The following is a 21997-nucleotide window of genomic DNA, read 5'->3' on the forward strand; positions in this document are numbered from 1 at the left end:
GGAAACAATGGACAGTTACTTTAACGCATAGGAAGTCCCACCTAGTTAACAATTTGTATCCCTATCATGCAAAAGGCGGTGACTGACTTGACAAAAGTGATCTGCTCGAACGCGCCCATTCTATATACTGACAAGTGTAAGGTCTTGAAAAACCGGAGTTTTTGAAAATTGCGGTGGGGCATCGTGGATGTCTAGAGACTATACTATACTGAATTCGCCTCTGTCTCTCTGGTTTCCGAGATTATTACAAATACCAACGAACTGATTTACAGCCAAATAGGCTTTGAAATAGCCTTCATTTCAAATTCTTTGGAGGAAAACCGGAACGTAAGCCTACAGTTAAATTAGCTCCGAATGTATGGATTCTGTTGTGACGTTGGTTGTGTACACTGTCAAGACAGATTATTTATTCGGAGCTACTGTCAAAGATAATACAATGTTAACGTGTAGCCTAATATTATGATGTAAGATCTCATCGGCAAAATCTATAGAATTTGAAAATTTCCTATCTTTCAAGACTTTTATCGGAGAAAAAAATGATTTCTCTCGGAATGAAATATGATACTGTATTATGTAACGTAATCAACTGTAGTATCTGAAAGTCTATGATTTTGCTGATGTTTGCAAGTGGTGTGATAGATGAACTTTACTCTGCTTTGCTGAAACATCTGGAAAGCATTACTACATAGGATTCTTGGAATAGAGGACATTTGGAGATATGTGGAGGCCAGGGATTGGTCTATCAAAAACCACCCATCTTATGTTACATAGGATATAAATACCATGTTTTGAACAAAGGATGGGGAGAATAACATATTAGAGATTGGGTCAGTTGTTCTCCAGATTTCTGCAGGAGTCTGTAAATTGATACTGTAATTTTTTTATTTTTTTTTTTTTTTTATTATTTTTTTTTTATATATATATTTTTTTTTAGTCATTTAGCAGACGCTCTTATCCAGAGCGACTTACAGGAGCAATTAGGGTTAAGTGCCTTGCTCAAGGGCACATCGACAGATTTTTCACCTAGTCGGCTCGGGGATTAGAACCAGCGACCTTTCGGTTACTGGCACAACGCTCTTACCCACTAAGCTACCTACCTAATCTTTGATGTAATAAACCATTATAATCAAGGACAGTGTCAGCAGATTTCTTGTCATCACAGCATATCAGCATCGTTGTCTTGACACCACAGAATGGCGACGAGGATTTTTGGGACGTGTTGCGTCTCTCCAGCGTTCCATTCATGAGCTACGAAGTGACTCCCGCTCAAGACGCCGGCAGATAAGGTGAGCTTTCTCACAAACTTTGGGTGCTGGTCGGTTCGTGTGCTGTGTGTGTGCGTTGAGGAGATGTACCGTTTAAGAACTTGTGTGTGCACCTTGCTCTTTCTAAATTTGTTTGCGTTGGGAACAACGCAAACAGGGGGGAGTGTCTATAGGAATTGTTAACACTGGGCACACGGATATTTGGCTTGAATAAAATTAAAAGGAGTGTCCAGGGATAGCATGAAGGAATAAGGCCAGGAAATAAGGAAAAAGTATACTTTTAGGACGTCGCTGATTTAAGGAAGCCCTCAAACGAGACGATCATTAAGATGGGCCATAAATCCTAGGAGAGTCACTAGGTTGACTTTCGGGTCAGTTCTGGGAACTGTGAGTTTGTCGAAGATACATTAAATTGCATGTTACCTCTCAACATATAGTTGACGAGGTATATGTTTGAAGTAACCTCTCATTGAATATCTGCAACTCAAGGTAGCAGAAATTTAGGAAGGAACAATGAGAAATAAGGAGCGACGGTAGCATGCTTAGTGTATTGTATGAACGGATGCATTCCTCTTGAATTGTGTGTGTGTGAGAGGAAGAGAGCCTATGCGTGTGTGTGAATGGGGAGGTCTCTGCTGTGTGTCGACTAAGGCTATGACAACAGGGGTTTTAGTTTTTTGTAAGGAAATATGTTAGTTAAGGTTAAAACCTTATATGAGTCTCTATAAAAGAGAACGTTTAATAATTGTTAAAAAAAACTATGAGCCCCTGGGAGGACGTTACGGTTAAAACCTTATATGAGTCTCTATAGAAGAGAACATTTAATAATTGTTAAAAAAACTATGAGCCCCTGGGAGGACGATTATTTTTAATGGATAAGAAAATAACTATAAATCTGCAGATTAGAATAAGTGAAGATAAGAAACTTCGAAGTAGGATTTGTGTTCTATGTTCTGTGTTGGTTTGTGAGTTTTGTTAAGTGTTACTGTTTGTCTGTGTTGGAAATAACGGAGGGACAGCTGGTCTGTCTGCTTTCTGTTGTTTAGCTTGGAGAGAGCTTCTTGGGAGAGCTCCTCTCGCTTTGAAATCGCACTGGTGAATGAGCTGCGCATGCGTGGGATTTTATGAGTTTAGAGTTACGTAGAGCAAATATGCCACTCCCCTGCCTGCACTGAGCTGCTGTGACATGCAGACTTAGTGCTGCAGGGATGTGAAAAGGGGGAGATTTTGAATAAACACGGATAAAGTATTCTGTTTGATAAGTGGCTGTTGCTTAACTATGAAACTATTTGATTGAGATCTATTGAATTTATAAATGAGAGATATGTTGACGGGTTAAAAATAAAAATAATTAAATAAATAAATAAAATAAAATGTTATTGAGCTATTTATAATATTCCTGAGTTAAGCTGTTTGCTTATTTCTTAGCGCGAATGTGAACATAGGTATGCATAAAATACTAAATTGTTGTCTGTTTCCTTTGTTCTCCTGTCATGTGAGAGACGAGAAGGAGGAGACAGAGAGAGAGAGGAGGTGCTGACCAGTGCGTCACGCGACAGTGTGTGCTTCCCAGGATCCAGTCCAATCAAGGCCAGTACTGTTCTGTTCACAAACTTACTTTCCCATACAGGATATTGTGTGTGCCTAGCATATTTCATGTTGTGACAATTTAACAGGGACTTGGCAACAGGTTGATCAATTGATGTAATTAAGAATTGCACATTGGAGTTTTTTGTGCATGGGTTGGTTTGATTAGAGTTGTGTTGGAAATCCAGCACTGACATTATTCTGTAAAATTAAGGTAATTGGGTGCTTATTAAGCAATTGGTTTGTGGGTGCTGTAGTGTTACTGGATTACAGGTCTTTCTTTTTTGGATTGCTCTGAATTTGACTAGTTTCCTTTACTTTTCCTGATCGGATGTGGTAAGATTGCCACTAATCAATAATTTGGTAAAATAAAATAAAAATAAAAAGAATTAATTAATTAATTAATTAAAATAAATAAATATATTGATAAATTAATTAATTGATTAATTTACAAAAAATAGGAGGGATTGATAAACAACATAGCTAAACGTTTTTTGGGTTGACAAATGTATTATTTAAAATAATAATAATAATAAAATAAATAAAAAAAGTTGACTAATTTCCTTTACTTTTCCTGATCGGATGTGGTAAGATTGCCACTAATTAATAATTTGGTAAAGTAAATAAAAAAAATTAAAAAGGGAGGGAACAATAAGCTACATAGTCTAAAATAATAAAATAATTCACAATAAAGGAATATAAAAGAGTTGTTACAATGGGGAAAAAGGACATCAAAACTATGAAAGTAATTACTCCTGTTGATGTAGTACAAAATAGTAATCCTCTAGTTAATGGTATTGCAAGGTTATCTGGAAAATTGAATAAACGTTGGCCTGACATTGAACAACCATGGCCAGTGGAAGGGACTCTTAACCCAGACGTCATCAACATAATGAAAGTGCTTGTGTCGACTTATAAGGCAGATCAAAAGAAGGGAAAAAAAGGGGAACAACATAAAGAAAAGAGACAAAGAGAGCTGGGTGTTCTTAAGCTGTTTGAAAATGATGGACAAAAACTGATAAAAGATACAAAAGATAAAAGAGACAGAGGTATAGAGAAAATGGCAAAAGAGGTGAAAGTAACAGAAAAACTAATGGCAGAAGTCAATACACCTTTCTCACATACGGATTCAGCAAAGAGGCCCCCACCTTACGAGGAAAAAGTAGAGTTTAAGGACGTCTATTCTCAGCTTCCAGTGATCATTCAGGGGGGTGATTATTGCATCAGAGATGAAGATGAACGAGTAATAGAGAGAGGACAAGCAGAAACGACCATAAAGATTAATCCAAACTCCAAAAGTAAGAAGAAAATGAGATGTCTGGAAACTAAGGGTGGAGTGAGGTTCAGGAGGATGGAACTTGAAGATGATGATGATGATGATGATCAGAGTGATTCAGAAGAGATCATGGGTGGATATGACCCTGTGATTAGACGGAGGTTGGCCAGAGCGGAAAGAAGGGGTGATGGAAGTTGGAAGAAGAAGAATACAAGAGATTCGAGTTCTGATGAAAGTGAAGATGGAGACAGCGATGAAGATTTGGAGATTAAAGGTGCTTCATGTTCAAGAGGATTTTATCCTACAATGACTAGCACAGAAGAAATAAGAGATATAGACCGATGCATATCATGCCTGGATAAGGCCAATAATTTAGAAGAAGTAAGAGAACTGGAAGAACAACTCAAGAAGCTGAAGATACAGAAGAAAAAACTGCTGAAAAAAGGATCCCAAGAATTGGAGAAGAGGTATACATTGAGGCCAAGACAAGGGAGCACAAGTAAGAAGATGATGCCAGTGATAATTCGAGGACAGAACCTGGAGTATAAGCCTTTGCAGAATACCGATATGTCAGATATACTTGAGAAGCTGCCTACTCTTCAAGATGGAGCATATCCTTGGATTTCAAAGTTGGAAGAAATTACGGTGGGAACACAGTCTGCCATAGAAGACATTAAGAGACTTTTGGCTAATCTCCTTGGGATTCCAGTAATGGAAGAAATTTTGCAGAGAGCTGGACTTCATCGATATGTGGGGACTGCGGTTAATGATCCTGAATTGTTGGCTGCAAGTAGAAATTGGCTGTGGAGAGCACTGAAAGATACGTTTCCAACAAATGTGCATCCTGACAACATTCTGTTTGACCCACTAGGACAACAAGAAAATCCGAGAGCCTATGTGTCAAGAGTTCATCAAGTGTGGAGAAATATTACCGGAAATGATCCAGATGTGAGTCAAATTGAGCAGTCAATTTTGAGAGCTAAACTACAGATGGGACTGCCCTCACCTGTAAGGAGTAAACTGGCAGAGGTGGTTGGACTTGGAAGCATGACAAAAGTACCGGAAAAAGGAACACAACCAGAAAGAACAGGACCAAGAAACTCTCAGAAAACTCAATCAAATACAACTGGTGGAGAATAAGAAGGAGAAGAAACAAGCTTTGGTTATGCAGAATCAGTGTGCACCAAATCAACAATCACTGCCACAGCTTCAACTGAAACAGGTCCAACCGCAATTGTACCAGCCACCAATAGCGGTACCAGTTGTTTCATATCCACAGCCAGTTTCTGGACAGACACAGAATTGGAGAGGAAGAGGACGAGAAGGCTTAGGAAGAGGAAGAGGAGGAAGATTCAAGCCATACTTCCAGCAATCTTCAGAAGTGTGTTATAATTGTGGACAGGTTGGTCACTTTGCCCGTGAGTGTAATGGGCCAGGAGGAAACACCAGAGGGAATTTCAGAGGAAGATACAGGGGCCAATCAAGATCATCTGGAGGACCGGTGAACCCTTATAGGGGCCCGGAACAAGGATTCTAGAGGTGCCTAGAAGATCCGAAAGGGGGGTTTCAGCTGGTAGCATCAGGACCGGAAAAAGATCCAACAATTGAGGTGAAAGTAAACAAACGACCATTGGAAGTGATGGCGATTAGCGGAGCTGCTTTTACCTGTGTTCGGCCTGAAGATGCTACACATCTCCCTATGTCCAATCAACTAATTAGGACAATCGGATTTGAGGGAGTGAAACAGCTGATTCCTCTTACGGAACCAATTGAGCTCTGCTATGAAAATCAGAAAATTACAATACCCATACTGGTATCGGAACATACACCTATCGCATTGTTGGGAAGAGATGCATTGTGTAAATTGAACTGTACAATAAAATGTACACCAGACGGCTGTCTGGTAGAAGTGCCAAAGGAAAAGGTTTACCAATTGTTGATGATGACAGAGATGGATTCTTCTTCAGTATTCTGGATTGGAAATCTCAGTGAATAATTTTTGAAGCAGGCTAAGATATGGGAGAAATTCATTGTGGCAAACATGCCAGATGCGAGGCTTCCGGAATATCCATTTCATTGTACGCTCAAGTATTTCAAGAATGCTGCCCAATCGAACTCAGAGGAATGGTTGAGTCATCAACCAAAGAAAGTTCAACTCAGCTCATGTTGCATAATTTTAGGACCACAAGGAGCAGCTATGAAGATAAACACAGACGATTATCTGGATAAAGAATTTGAGAAGAGTGTGCCACATGTGACCTTGTTGGTTTCTGAAGGCTATGAGCAGAAGGAAATAGGAGAAATGATGACAGAAGCAGAGAAAGCTGTTTTCGTACCGATGAAAGAGAATTTGGCGATTTGGAGGAGTGAAGATCAGCGATTTCTCAAAATCATGATTTTGGCTCAAGGACAAGGAGAGCCACAAGCTGTACGGATGACACATGAATCTATTTGCAGTGCGAAGATGGATTCAGACCCTATGAAAGAGGAGATGTTGCAACAAGTTCCAGAATGTTTGTGGTCTCAACACAGTACCGATATTGGCCTTGTGAAATCAGCCCAACCGGTGAAAGTTGAACTTCGACCAGGAGCCAGACCTCCTTGGAAGAATAAGTATCCATTGAAAGATGAAGCAATCCAAGGGATCGAACCACAAATTGAAGGACTTTCGAAAGCAGGTGTTTTGAAGACAATAAAAAATCCTCAGAGTAACACGCCTTTGTTGCCTTTGGAGAAACCATGAGGGGTTGATAGTAGCGCCTCTAGACCTATTAGGTCTGATGATTTAGGAAGCACATGGGTTAGCTAATGTTGCAAGGGGGGAGGTTAGGAGAAAGATCACAAAGGAGTATGGTTTTTGGGAACCATATTTGCTTGAACAGGTTGACTATGTCATAGGCAGGTGCACAATCTGTCTGAAAAATAATGTTCGCAGGGGTGTGACTGTTCTTCCTGGTTACATTCCTACACCAAGAGGTGCATAAGATGTCCAACTAAGCTAAAAGATGCTCAGTCGGTTGCAAAGTTTTTGTGTAAAGAAGTCATAAGCAGGTGGGGATTTCCCGATTTAATATCCTCAGATAGTGGGAAAGAGTTTTGTGGATAAATCAGTTAAATGGATTTTGAAAAAATTGGGGAAAAAGTCAGACCAAAACGTTGCGAAAACTAGGGTTGAAGTAACTCTAGATAATTTTGAATATCTGATTGTGTGATAATTTTTCACATTTCTTTACAAATTATTGTGAGATTTAGTATTTTCTTATGAATCTTAGGGAGGAAATGGAATGTGATTCATTTTATATATCATTTTATATATCATTTTTATATTATTGTTGATATTGATGTTTTAATTTGCATGTGTTGTTTTGCAAAATATACTGGTTGGTGTTTTCTTTTCTTCCAGAAGTATATGGGGATGTGTAGAGTGGGATTCAAATACTCAAACATGGACAATATGAATGGACTGGAGGAAGTGGAACAAGGAAGGTGTGGAAATGTTCAGATTCCATCATCGACGTTGCATTAAAAGTCAACACTGCTGAGGAGATGCAGTGTAGTGGACTACATTCCAGTGTCTGCAATGATATATAGACATATTTGTATGTGTAATACATAATTTGTGTCATATTCTTTCTGTATTCATTTTTGAAGAATGATGTTTTCTGTTGTTGGATGCATGTAGGGACCTCAGATGTTTTTGTTTATTTCGCTGAAGCTTAGGGATATTGGGTCTAGACAGGGACAGAGAGAATCCACAGGAGGGTCCGATGGGTCGACTAGCCTGAATGTGGACATTTTTGATTGTATTTTGTTTTCTGAGGTTTTCATGTGTATTCAATTGCATCATAGCTTAAAATGCATTGATAAAGATTTATAAATTGATCTGGAGTACTTAGGTGGTCGCCTGGGGCAGAGGGGCCGTGAGAGAATTTTCCTGTCTTGATTGATTGATGGATATTTGGAATGAAAGCTGCCAGACAGGTTTTTCGCTCTTACATTCCATAACAATTTATTTACACTCCATAACAATTTATTTACACTCCATACAAAAATGTGTCTATATAAAAATGTGTTTACTCTCCATAAATGTTGGTTTATTGCTAAAGTTACTCAAGAACAAAAGTTGTTATTTGTCATAATCCTATTCTTTTTGTTTTCGAGACTTAATTAGTCTCGAAGGGGGGAAATATGTAGTATCTGAAAGTCTATGATTTTGCTGACGTTTGCAAGTGGTGTGATAGATGAACTTTACTCTGCTTTGCTGAAACATCTGGAAAGCATTACTACATAGGCTTCTTGGAATAGAGGACATTTGGAGATATGTGGAGGCCAGGGATTGGTCTATCAAAAACCACCCATCTTATGTTACATAAGATATACAGTGGGGAAAAAATGTATTTAGTCAGCCACCAATTGTGCAAGTTCTCCCACTTAAAAAGATGAGAGAGGCCTGTAATTTTCATCATAGGTACACGTCAACTATGACAGACAAAATGAGGGAAAAAAATCCTGAAAATCACATTGTAGGATTTTCTATGAATTTATTTGCAAATTATGGTGGAAAATAAGTATTTGGTCAATAACAAAAGTTTCTCAATACTTTGTTATATACCCTTTGTTGGCAATGACACAGGTCAAACGTTTTCTGTAAGTCTTCACAAGGTTGTCACACACTGTTGCTGGTATTTTGGCCCATTCCTCCATGCAGATCTCCTCTAGAGCAGTGATGTTTTGGGGCTGTCGCTGGGCAACACAGACTTTCAACTCCCTCCAAAGATTTTCTATGGGGTTGAGATCTGGAGACTGGCTAGGCCACTCCAGGACCTTGAAATGCTTCGTGCAGAAGCCACTCCTTCGTTGCCCGGGTGGTGTGTTTGGGATCATTGTCATGCTGAAAGACCCAGCCACGTTTCATCTTCAATGCCCTTGCTGACGGAAGGAGGTTTTCACTCAAAATCTCACGATACATGGCCCCATTCATTCTTTCCTTTACACGGATCAGTCGTCCTGGTCCCTTTGCAGAAAAACAGCCCCAAAGCATGATGTTTCCACCCCCATGCTTCACAGTAGGTATGGTGTTCTTTGGATGCAACTCAGCATTCTTTGTCCTCCAAACACGACGAGTTGAGTTTTTACCAAAAAGTTATATTTTGGTTTCATATGACATTCTCCCAATCCTCTTCTGGATCATCCAAATGCACTCTAGCAAACTTCAGACGGGCCTGGACATGTACTGGCTTAAGCAGGGGGACACGTCTTGCACTGCAGGATTTGAGTCCCTGGCGGCGTAGTGTGTTACTGATGGTAGGCTTTGTTACTTTGGTCCCAGCTCTCTGCAGGTCATTCACTAGGTCCCCCCGTGTGGTTCTGGGATTTTTGCTCACCGTTCTTGTGATCATTTTGACCCCATGGGGTGAGATCTTGCGTGGAGCCCCAGATCGAGGGAGATTATCAGTGGTCTTGTATGTCTTCCATTTCCTAATAATTGCTCCCACAGTTGATTTCTTCAAACCAAGCTGCTTACCTATTGCAGATTCAGTCTTCCCAGCCTGGTGCAGGTCTACAATTTTGTTTCTGGTGTCCTTTGACAGCTCTTTGGTCTTGGCCATAGTGGAGTTTGGAGTGTGACTGTTTGAGGTTGTGAACAGGTGTATTTTATACTGATAACAAGTTCAAACAGGTGCCATTAATACAGGTAACAAGTGGAGGACAGAGGAGCCTCTTAAAGAAGAAGTTACAGGTCTGTGAGAGCCAGAAATCTTGCTTGTTTGTAGGTGACCAAATACTTATTTTCCACCATAATTTGCAAATAAATTCATAAAAAATCCTACAATGTGATTTTCTGGATTTTTTTTTCTCAATTTGTCTGTCATAGTTGACGTGTACCTATGATGAAAATTACAGGCCTCTCTCATCTTTTTAAGTGGGAGAACTTGCACAATTGGTGGCTGACTAAATACTTTTTTTCCCCACTGTAAATACCATGTTTTTAACAAAGGACGGGGAGAATAACATATTAGAGATTGGGTCAGTTGTTCTCCAGATTTCTGCAGGAGTCTGTAAATTGATACTGTAATCTTTGATGTAATAAACCATTATAATCAAGGACAGTGTCAGCGGATTTCTTGTCATCACAGCATATCAGCATCGTTGTCTTGACACCACACAACCTTTTGACATAAAAAGTTGTCTAAACTTTAAAGTAGGCCTAGAAAAGAAAAACGTAGGCTTCACTATCAAGCCTGTTTTAATTCTTCTCATGTCAAAACATAATTTTATTTGGTTTATTTACTCCTTATTTTTGTATATTTCAGGTACAATTGATGCATGCTTGTGTGAAGCAGCTAGTGAAGATGTGTCTCTATGGTATCTTCATTGCTACCCTGTTGACAATCTCAATTCCTGCTGTCCATGGTGGGAAAGTCCTGGTGTTTCCTCAAGAGGGCAGCCACTGGGTCAACATGAAGGTCATTATTGAAGCGCTGCATTCAAGAGGTCACAGTGTGTCAGTAATACGGCCATCAGACAGCTGGTACATCAAGGAAACCTCCCCTCACTACAGTTCAATTACAATTGATATTCCAGGTGGAGCTGGTGAGGAATTCTTTAGCTAATTTGTGTCAAGACAAATACAGATAAAGAGAGAGGGAAAGTCTGCTTGGACTCGTTTTAGTTTGGACATGGAGTTGAAGGACAGGTTTTCTGAAATGCACCGTAAAGTGTGTGAGATGGTAATCCAAATGTTAGAGAATAAACAGTTGATGCAGTCTATTAGAGAAACCAAGTATGACTTGGTTCTGACAGACCCAGCAAATGGGGGAGGCGTTGTGCTGGCGCACCATTTAAATGTGCCCCTTGTTTTCAATGTTAGATGAACAGTACATGGTGAGGGTCATTTTGATATTGCTCCCTCTCCGCTATCTTATGTTCCATTTCCTGTTGCAGAGTTAACAGACAAGATGAGTTTTTTTGAGCGAGTCCATAACTTCCTTGTTTATGTCATCAGGCAGCATCTGTACAGACAGACAGTGGGACCTCATTATTCCGCTTTGGTTAGTCGTTACTTTGGTCCTGGGGTCGACTACTTCTCATTGTTTCAAGCTGCTGATCTTTGGCTCATGAGAGTTGACTTTGTGTTTGAATTCCCTCGTCCCACCATGCCTAATGTTATCTATATGGGAGGGTTCCAATGTAAACCTGCCAAGCCTCTTCCCCAAGAACTGGAGGAGATTGCTCAGAGTTCTGGGGAGCATGGAGTCATTATCATGTCTTTGGGGACTTTAGTTGGACAGCTTCCACATGATATAGCTGATGCGATAGCTGCTGCTTTTGCCCAACTGCCTCAGAAGGTCATCTGGAGGTACAAAGGAGACAGGCCAGCTACTATGGGCAACAACACCTTACTAGTTGACTGGATGCCTCAGAATGATCTGTTAGGACATCCAAAGACAAGGCTGTTTGTAGCTCACGGAGGAACAAATGGGATTTTCGAGGCTATCTACCACGGTGTTCCAATAGTAGGCCTTCCTCTGGTGTTCGACCAACCTGACAATCTTTCTAGAATGAAAGTGAAGGGTGTAGCAAAGGTTGTGGATTTAGCAACACTAGATAGAAACATATTCTCCCAAGCCTTACAGGAAGTTCTGGATGAGCTGTCCTGCAGAATGAACATGCAGAGACTCTCCAGGCTACACAAGGACGTGCCAATGGAGCCACTGGACACTGCCCTCTTCTGGATTGAGTTTGTCATGAGACACAAAGGTGCTGCTCACCTGCGTACAGAGTCCTACAGAATGCCCTGGTACTCCTACCACTCTGTGGATGTAGTGTTGTTTTTACTGGCTGTTGTGCTACTTATTCTGCTGACTACTTTTGCCATCATCAGGTGTTTATGCTTCAGGATGTGCTGTAGACGAAAAATGAAACATGAATGAAATGATTTGAGAAGGCCATTGTGTATTGGCTTGAATAGCAAAATACCAATGACAAAATACAGTACATGTTTCATTGAGAAAGCAAAAATGTAAATACATTATTTACTGGCAAGAGAGATTGATACCACTTATTAGCGTAATGGATAGTTGCATACTTGACAGTGATGGATAATAGCGTTGTTTTATTACATCTGCAGATCAAAATTCAAAAGGCACTTGAACATCTGAGCTATCTTTTTTACAGGTGCATGGTAACAGTTGAATAAGATGAGAAAAAAGGAGAAACCCGCACACTGCTCTTGATAGTATCACTGCTCTTCTGAAGGCCTTGAGGTCGATACGTAAAGCTTATTCAAGAGCAGTGATACTATCAAGAGCAGTGTGTGGGTTTCTTATTTTTTCTCATCTTATTACATCTGCAGCCAAAAGCATTTCATATTTGTTATATTTGATCATATAAATTATGGCATAACTTCTGTTTTGATAGTCAAGCAAAAGTAATAATATTGTATTCTGCACGTGTTACATCACTGTACAAAAGCCTGAGCTTTTTTCATTAAATAAATAATTTATTTAATAAAAAATGCATTGTACAGACAGACTGTGGGTATGACCAGTTGTTACATTTTAATTTGTCCCTGGTTAAACCTAATATCCAGTGTTACATATGAGATGACACATAACATGACTCCTTTTCAACAGTGCTGCATGTACATATTCTGCTTAGTATGAGAGCTATCCTTTTTCTCTGAATAACGTCAACTACTGTATGTAGTTTAGCTGGTCCTGGGTTTGGGCCTGGGACTCAGTGGTCTGGGAGTGATGGGATGGGCCTCACAACAGAATGAGAAGGCCAGTCCAGAGAGGTACTCCTCCCAGCCAGGGTAAAGACCAGTCCTTTATTACATACCTTCAGATGGCCAGAATGGGCACCATAGGAAGCAAAGTGCAGCGTAGCCCAGCCCAGCTGCAATATGGCCGTCAGATACATACTATATGACCTAGAACTGGGTCTGAAATTAGTCCAAATGTCTTATGTAGGAAATATACATGAGGTACTGACATCATGAAGCAACAAATTAAAACTGGCTCAACCAGTTATATTTCATTGAAGGCAGGTCCATGATATGAGAGTGTGAGAGTGTGTAAGTGATATGCACATCCCAAATTTCCCCACTGTTGCTTGGCCAAATGAGGTTGATAATAAATGAAAGAAAAGCCTGCACATGGTATACACGTATGTTGCTCTCATGTACATTCCATGGGTGCAGCATGCAACCATGTGTGGCCTTTTCTTTCATTCGTTTCATGACATGCACTCACTCACTGAATGACGGGGTCATTGAAAATGCAAAAGGTAAAAAATAAAAAAGAGTCCCACAAAAATCCTTATTTACAAATAGAAAGAGTACTTTCAAACGAAGGTGTCCATTCAGGTAATTTACAAAGTCTCCACACAAGGCATGGGCTATGGCAAGGGCCTCAGAGCCATCAGAACCATCTGAGAGCTGGCTCAGTGGGCAGGCCAGCCAGGTGTGGTGGTGGTGGAGGAGCCTGACCTCTCACGTCGTCCTGGTTCTCAGAGAGCTCATCCTGAGCACGGTGAGCTCTGCTACGTCTGCATCCTGTATCTCAGAATCCTGCTGGCAGCTCTCTCTGATCACATATACTATGAGTCCCACACAGATGAATATGAGAAGAAATATACCTATAACCTGATACATCAGGGGGCAGAAATAAAGAGTGAATAAGGTGAATAACATCCTAAATGTGACTGCAATGCATAGGCTAGACATCTTTGTCATTGATAACACACAACTACACCACCCCACATAAGTAGAGCCCTTTGTAACAGGTAAGAGCTGTGCAGTAACATGAGGAGCTAGGGGCCATATGTATTAAGAGTTTCAGAGTAGGAGTGCTGATTTAGGATCAGTTTAGCCATTTAGATCTTAATTAATAAGATTACATGGACAGGGGGGACCTGATTCTCGATCAGCACTCCCTCTCTGAATCGCTTGATACATATGGCCCCTAGCTCCTCATTCCACCTCATGTAATGAAACATGTGCATGTAACAATGTAGTATGCATGTGATATGCATGAAAGGAAACTCACCTGAGACACAACAAATAGCTGCTGTGAGCGGAGCATTAGTTCTTGCGGTGTGACGTCTCCCTCACTAGTTGGCTCACACCATTTCTGCGGTGCTGCTTTATCAACTATGACAAATCTGCCCTTCCAGTCTGTCATTGCACAAGCAAAGTACTGGCCATCGAGGAACAACAAGATCAGCCACACTATTGCAGGAACAAAACTGGAAAAAGACACAGTCTTCCGGCACCACGTATCGCACCTGCATCCTTGAATGATCAGCATCAACGTGAAGGCCATGACAGCAGGAATGATGAAGAAGGCAGATGAAAACACTCCATTCCATTTAGGATTGCAAGGACACTCAAACTCCAGCTCCACCAGCTTCTCTAGTCCCATGAGGATAAATCCAAAAGCCACATTTGAGACCAGAGGACTGTTGCTAAGTTCATTTTTCAGTCTGGTAAGCCATTGTTGTCTACTTTCCATACTAAATAGACCAAAAAATTTGAGTAGTAGAGGTAAAAAGCCCAACAGAGGGTGTACCGTTGTGAACACATTGGCAACAGTTAAGTGATGCGTTATTAACAGTTCTAGGGGTAAGTTTTTCCCTCGGGCAAAATGCCACACTTCCACTCTCATTGGTTTTGAACAAAGGAGGGTGTGTCATCGGCACTGTCCTTTCCCCAGCTGATTGGCTGGTGGGGAGTTTGAGGTAGGGTTACATTTTAAATGTACTCTTCCACAGATAAACTAGAGGGAGGAGAGTAAAGTGGAGGGAAGTCCAGTTTGTTCTGCTATTGGGTGAGAAGACCAGCCATTTACAATACTTCCTCTAGCACACAAATACTCACAGTGCAATGGCCGACGGATACTGTAGTGCGGCAGCAGTTGGCAGCATCTTTGGAATCAATTTCTCAGATAAATTTAGCCACAGAATCAGAATATGGACAGTACTACTTAAACAGTGTCCCTCAAATGGACATTACATGTGTACTGTATACACACTGACTGAATGGGTTGCCATTGTCTGGCCTTTCATTTATCATAGTGTGTTTTCCACTTGTTTCCAAAAAACATTAATATACCACTTGTTTCCAAAAACATTAATATACCCATTAAGTATATTGATTTCCCCACTGCTAATGTTCACACAACACAATATACCCAGTATGATTCAGTTGAATTCTGTCTTCTATAATGAAACACCAGATGTCGCCCATGTAACACCGCTGCACAGCTCCGGAATACAGGGATTACAGGGAGGCCATGTTAGTTAGGGTCTGTCTGATTGATACACAGTCCAGTACAGTAGCCTGGATTCGCTGTATCCTGGGTTATGTCTTCTGGTCAAATGAGCTGCTATGTGTGGTTCATGGCAGGGTTGTTACCACCCAGTGAACTGTTTCCTATGGATTTACAGTATTATGATGGGGCATGGCATTTGTGAAGATTAAACCATAGCCTATAATTACTTACCCTCAGGCAGGTGGCGCATTGATGATTTACCTGAATCCCTTGCAATTATAGCAATTATCAGTGCCTCTATAATTGTCATTGGTCAAGAGGTCTACTCAGAGATAAACCACCTGAAGTGACCACTTTCATTCTGTGTGTGTGTGTGTGTGTGTGTGTGTGTGTGTGTGTTTGCGCCCGAGCGTTTGTGGTTGCTCGCGTTTGTGAAGCTTTCCTGCGCCACATTTCAATGCTAAAATTCCATATGTCAATGGACTGTCTGTCAATAAAAATTATTGACTCAATAAACGTTCAAAATAAATCAAATTGATGTAGGCAATAATTCGTGCATGTTCGGAATGATTGTCAAATGTGCATCTTTATTTTGGGCACTAAAGGGCCTCGTTTCTATGAGCGCAAATGCGCATCGGTCTGCGCATCTATGATCCTTCAGAACTACAACCGTGGACTCTCTCACTGACATCGAAAGACCTCTCCTCCGCAATCCGATGAAGGAGGCTCGGTTTATGGCCCTACTACATCAGCATCCCTGACGGAGCCGCCGGCCTGTCCCGGACCATTCCTTGCTGCCTTCATTTTGTTATTTTCCGGAGGACTTTATCTTTATAGCCTTCGTAGATCATTCTAAAGAACTCCGCATCCACTCTGCTATGCACCTTTAGACCAGATCTCTAATTTCCGCGATCAATATCTAATCTCCTACAATCACCTTGTCTAGTCCCTGCTTGGTCCTCTCATCGAACCCCAAGAATGCAGCCCAATGCAGTGATGTTGGCTGTGGTCCTTTTTGGAAACTTGATGCTGCATTACGTCTCGGCTCAAAACGGTAAGAATAAAGATGTGACCATGCCTGGGATTGTACACAATCGCAGTCAGACACAATGTCTTGCTAATTGTTCCATTGAGTGTGACTCGAGAACATGTTTTTTTTTTTTTTTTTTTGATTTGATGAAGGGGGCGTCTGTCATTTGACATAATGTCAAATATGAGGGGCATGGGCGCATTTACGCATCGCAATATAGTCTTTATTTAGAACAAATTCGTTTACATAACTCTGTTCACAGTATTTAGGGTGCTCATATTTTCTACGACCATTTCCCTACGCACACGATTCTCAATTTAATAGTGTAGGCAAATGGATTGAAACTAGATGAATATCCTAGTGCAAAGCAGAGCATAAATATGGTACTGCAAACGAGAGCATAGTTGTGTTGGCTTGGAGTTTCCTAATATATGCTCTATTAGCTATTTCGTTATGTTTGGAGTTAGTATTATATTATTACTATTTGATGGATACATTGGAATTCCTTAGTCTCCACGAAGTCAGCTGGGTTTGAATTATTTGTCTTCATTGATAAATAGATTACTGAATACACAGATTGTTGACACGCTTTGATTGTAGCATATTTCGTGTTTGGGATGTACGTATTGTTATGTTGTGAAGAAGAGCAGCGTAGTGCATTCGTAGCGTAATGGAGTGGACTGTTGAAGAACCTGCCAAACAGTCTGCACGATTCAGGACTGTTAAGCCCATAGTCTCTCTCTGGCTAGAACACAACAACAAATAAATCATCGGGCTTTCATATGTAAAGAGGTCAACGTTCCACTTTATGTGTGTGTGTGTGTGTCATTTCTACATCTCATGTGTTGATATTTGGAAAGGTCATGACACGTTTTCTGCCCCCAAAATACAATATGCATGATTGTAAACAGCATATTTGGTTTTCTGGTAATATTTAGGCCCATTAGTTTCTCTCTGTGTGTCAGTGGAGTTGAGATTATATTACATAATTGAAGCTTCTGAATCCCACTGTTGGCTCAAGGCAGAGTGTTGATAACCTCAAAACATATACACAACTTTCAACAAAACACATCTAGATTATCTGTCTGTAGCCTGAAGGTTATAATATCTTATTCCACAATATGGTGGATAACCTTTCAAATTATTATCACCAATTTGTTTCCACATTTTACTGATTTAAATTGTCTCTCCATGGGATTTAAATTGTCTCTCCATGGGCCATCCAAGTTTATTTATTTAAGTATTTGATGAACACACAGTCACAAGGGGCAGGATTGAGGGAAGCATCATTTGCTTGACATGAAGGATGTCTGAGCCTCCTCATTGCGTGTTAAGGGTTGCCTTCCCTGACATGCCCCTGATGGATGACCAATCCCGGTGAATCACTTCTGTCACCCAGAGGGGGCACACCAATCAGAGGCAGCCTCTACACAAAACACAGGCTAATGCATGTTCTCAGAGCTGAGCTACTACCAGCTATTGGTATATTTTACAACAATAATTGTTTCAATGACAAAAGTAGCAATTTTGGATTGTGTTATAGGCCTATAGAAAGCAAAAAAAAAATCACTAGTCTTTTCCTGCTAGCACTGACTTTGCTGATAACTACTTTGTTGAGGGAAAATGTACTTGCTACGATTGTGAAATGTTGTTGTTTCACCTAACTGTCTTAAGATGAATGCACTAATGTAAGTCGCTCTGGATAAGAGCATCTACTAAAGGACTGTTAGCACTGAGAACACAGAAAGATTGTAATATGAAGTTGTACAGCAATAGTAACTCAAAGCGGAATAGAGAAATCCATCATTGGCTCTACTATTCTCACTACCAGGGTTGGTGTCAATTCCTTTTAAATTCAGTCAATTTAGGAAGTAAACGGAAATTCCAAATCTAATTCCAATTCTACTAAAAATCAGAATTTCAGTTTCAATCTTGAATTGACTTTGTTGAAATGGAATTGACCCCGACCCTGCTTACTACTAGTGTACAATGAGTGTACAAAACATTAGCAATGCCTTCCAAATATTGAGTTGCACCCCTTTTTACCCTCAAAACAGCCTCAATTCGTTGGGGCTTGGACTCTACAAGGTGTCGAAAGTGTTCCACAGGGATGCTGGCCCATGTTGACTCCAATGCTTCCCACAGTTGTGTCAAGTTGGCTGGATGTCCTTTGGGTGGTGGACCATTCTTGATACACACGGGAAACTGTTGTGTGTGAAAATCCCAGCAGCGTTGCAGTTCTTGACACACTCAAACCATACTACTACCATACACCGTTCAAAGGCACTTAAATATTTTGTCTTGCTCATTCACCCTCTGAATGGCACACACACAATCCGTCTCAATTGTCTTAAGGCTTACAAATCCTTCTTTAACCTGTCTCCTCCCCTTCATCTACACTGATTGAAGTGGATTTAACAAGTGACATCAATAAGGGACCATAGCTTTTACCTGGTCAGTCTATGTCATGGAAAGAGCAGTTGTACCTAATGTTTTGTACACTCAGTGTACATTCATTCATTGATCTGGTGGATGAATTATGTGTGTATGAGGACACGCTTTGATGGTCCCCATCCACAAAGTCAGATCTAAGCCCTCCTATTGTTTGGTAAAGCCCAAGTGAATGCATTCCAGTCTTTGCCCAGTGTTAGTGCCCACTCCCTGGGTCTCATAGTGGCACTTCACTATGGGCTCTGCTGAGACTCCCAGGGGGCTGTGGGAGACAGACTGGTGCTACCTTGTCACTCTGTGTCTGTCTGAGAGTCACTGTAACTGGTGAAGACTGATACATCACAGCTTTCTTTTTTAGCCTACTGATTTATTACTGTTTATTATTGTTTATGTCAGGTTTCCTTAGACACTAGTGAGATACAGTTCTGTAGCTAGATACTGTAAAACACATTTATGAGGCTGTTATATAAATACAGTAATCATATTTTCATGGATGGTATACTGATGCTATTTGGTCGCACAAATATGGGTATACCCTCCAAACAAATTAATTAATATTTCAGTCTGGATTTAGTGTGAGTGATGTAACGTGGCAGGCTTCACTATGTCACGTTTGATTTCATCAGCAATATTTCAGATTCGGGGCGATGACGTGTAAAGAAGTGTAATTACAGAGTAGGATATTTAATCACAGTACAATATGTGTGAAACAGTGGTGGGAGCTGAGCTGAGGCCATTATGCCTCTATATGCTTGGGGAGCCCGACCAACCATAGATGGCTGAGATTCAGCAACAGATATCTGGGGGACTGTAAATAGCATTGGTCCATGCTGCTGCCAGTTGCTATTTATAGAGCGGAGACACAGCACCCCTAGCACAGAGAACTGTGGCTTTAATGTCCTTTTGTGAAAGTGAGTCCATTAACTCTTAATGGACAGCAGCATCCCTGTGCACAGCTGCTTGGCTCTCTGAAGACTCACTAGATGCATGTGAACTATTTAAGCTCTTAAAGGGCGTTGTTCTTTATGCATGAGGAATATGAAGGGGGGTTCTCTCCTGTCCCTAACCTGAAGATGCTGCTTATGGCAATGCATAATCTCCCTCTATGAACAATTTAACAGCCGTACTCTAGTTACATTTACATTACATTTTAGTCATTTAGCAGACGCTCTTATCCAGAGCGACTTACAGTTAGTGAATACATATATTTTTTAATTTTTTATACTGGCCCCCCGTGGGAAACGAACCCACAACCCTGGCGTTGCAAACGCCATGCTCTATCAACTGAGCTACATCCCTGCCGGCCATTCCCTCCCCTACCCTGGACGACGCTGGGCCAATTGTGCGCCGCCCATGAGTCTCCCGGTCGCGGCCGGCGGCGACAGAGCCTGGATTCGAACCAGGATCTCTAGTGGCACAGTTAGCACTGCGATGCAGTGCCTTAGACCACTGCGCCACTCAGGAGTTTAGTTCAGGACATTTATGTGTATAATATCCTCTTTTTGAGTTGACATAGAATACAGACCACAATGTGAAATCCTTTGATGTGAGTTACCAATAGAAACATAAACTCAAGCATCAACAAAATGCTGCTCTAAAAACATGCAATGTCTGTTATTTTACTATAAGATAGAGAGCTACGACCTCTCATTATTTCTTCATGTAGTACAGTATTAGTAGGTTTGTGTGGCTCAAAGCCACAGACAGTTTGTCGTCCCAGTTTCTATCACTAAACATGTTTCATGATCAAATCCCCTGAACCAGGGCCAGGCAACATTATAAAAAGAAACCTAAAATGGCATCTCTCTTACAATTAATAAGGGATTCAATCAATGTAACTGCAAGGTACAGTGTAGCTTGGTAATTGTAAGTCCATGCTGTATCACTGCCCATGTTCTGAGTAGTAAAGGACACATCTGTGAGACCGGAAAATGTGCTGTGGGACGTAAGCCAGTTCTTCCACTGAGTCACACCAGCCAACTGTGAAACATGATACATACTGCACCGATGGCAACAGCATCATGCATCCCACAGCCTCCAACACAGTACACACCAGACATACTTTAGCTACTGATGATGATACCCAAATGGAAGACGCTAGAGGAAATTTTAAACAAAATGGAGACATAAGACTTTTTATTATTTATTTATTTATTTAACCTTTATTTAACCAGGAAGGGCTCATTGAGATTTAAAATCTCTTTTTCAAGAGCGTCCTGGCCAAGATAGGCAGCACCAAGTCATTACAAAAAATTACAGACAGACAACATGAAAAACTACAAGTAATCTAGTAAAAACCATTCATGAATTCACAAGAGTATAACAATATCAAAAACAGCAAATTAAAGACATTGACAGGTCAGGGAATCAGCCTCAAAATCCTTCATCAGAGATTTAAAAACACCAATCGGGACAAGTTCTTCCAGTTTAAAATTATTTTGTAAGGTGTTCCAAGACGATGGCGCAGAGTACATAAAAGACCTTTTACCAAATTCAGTTCGGACATTTGGAACAGTTAGCAGGATAAAGTCCAGTGAACGAAGAGAGTACCCACCACATTTCTGAACAATAAAAATGCCCAAATAAAAAGGTAGTAAACCCAAAATGGCTTTGTAAATAAAAGTATACCAGTGACTGAGCCTACGAGTGACTAGAGAAGGCCAGCCAACCCTGGTATACAAAGTACAGTGGTGCGTAAGGGTTTTGCAGTTTAAAATAAATCTCAAGGTACCATGATAAAGAGTGTCAATTGATCTCAAACACTGAGCGGAAGCATTCATATATAAAATATCCCCATAGTCTAGTAAAGGCATAAATGTAGCTGATACTAGCCTCCTTCTGGCTTCAAAAGAAAAACAGGCCTTATTCCTAAAATAAAATCCCAATTTCAGCTTCAATTTTTTTGTAAGTTGTTGAATATGCAATTTAAAAGAGAGGCCGTCATCAATTAGAATTCCAAGATATTTATATGAGGTTACAACCTCAATCTCCTTGCCCTGACAGGTAGTAACAGGTGAAAGGTTCAGAGGTCTATTTCTTGCATTAGAAAACACCATTAGTTTAGTTTTGTCAGTATTGAGGATAAGCTTCAATTGACACAAGGTATGTTGAA

General features: G+C 40.6%; 2 protein-coding genes and 1 pseudogene across 2 annotated transcripts in view; 2 read left to right on the plus strand and 1 right to left on the minus strand.

Moving 5' to 3' along the window:
- The first annotated feature begins 279 nt into the window (after positions 1-279).
- LOC121583262 lies at positions 280-12062 on the plus strand (annotated as a pseudogene).
- A 68-nt stretch (positions 12063-12130) lies between these two features.
- LOC121583261 (calcium homeostasis modulator protein 6-like) lies at positions 12131-14700 on the minus strand. Its single transcript, XM_041899445.2, has 2 exons — positions 14181-14700; positions 12131-13777 (listed from the first exon to the last, which is right to left on the minus strand). Exons 1-2 carry the CDS (start codon positions 14643-14645, stop codon positions 13625-13627), a joined length of 618 nt encoding a protein of 205 aa, XP_041755379.1. The 5' UTR covers positions 14646-14700; the 3' UTR covers positions 12131-13624.
- A 1366-nt stretch (positions 14701-16066) lies between these two features.
- The window catches only part of LOC121582265 (neuroplastin-like), a 29399-nt gene continuing 23468 nt past the window's right edge, over positions 16067-21997 (plus strand). Inside the window, exon 1 of the mRNA XM_045216878.1 lies at positions 16067-16458. Coding sequence (XP_045072813.1) covers positions 16383-16458 — 76 coding nt within the window. The 5' untranslated portion in view covers positions 16067-16382. The remainder of the gene's footprint in view (positions 16459-21997) is intronic.

Source organism: Coregonus clupeaformis, unplaced genomic scaffold (genome assembly GCF_020615455.1).
Source record: "Coregonus clupeaformis isolate EN_2021a unplaced genomic scaffold, ASM2061545v1 scaf0837, whole genome shotgun sequence".
In the NCBI taxonomy this organism is placed as follows: Eukaryota; Metazoa; Chordata; class Actinopteri; order Salmoniformes; family Salmonidae; genus Coregonus; species Coregonus clupeaformis.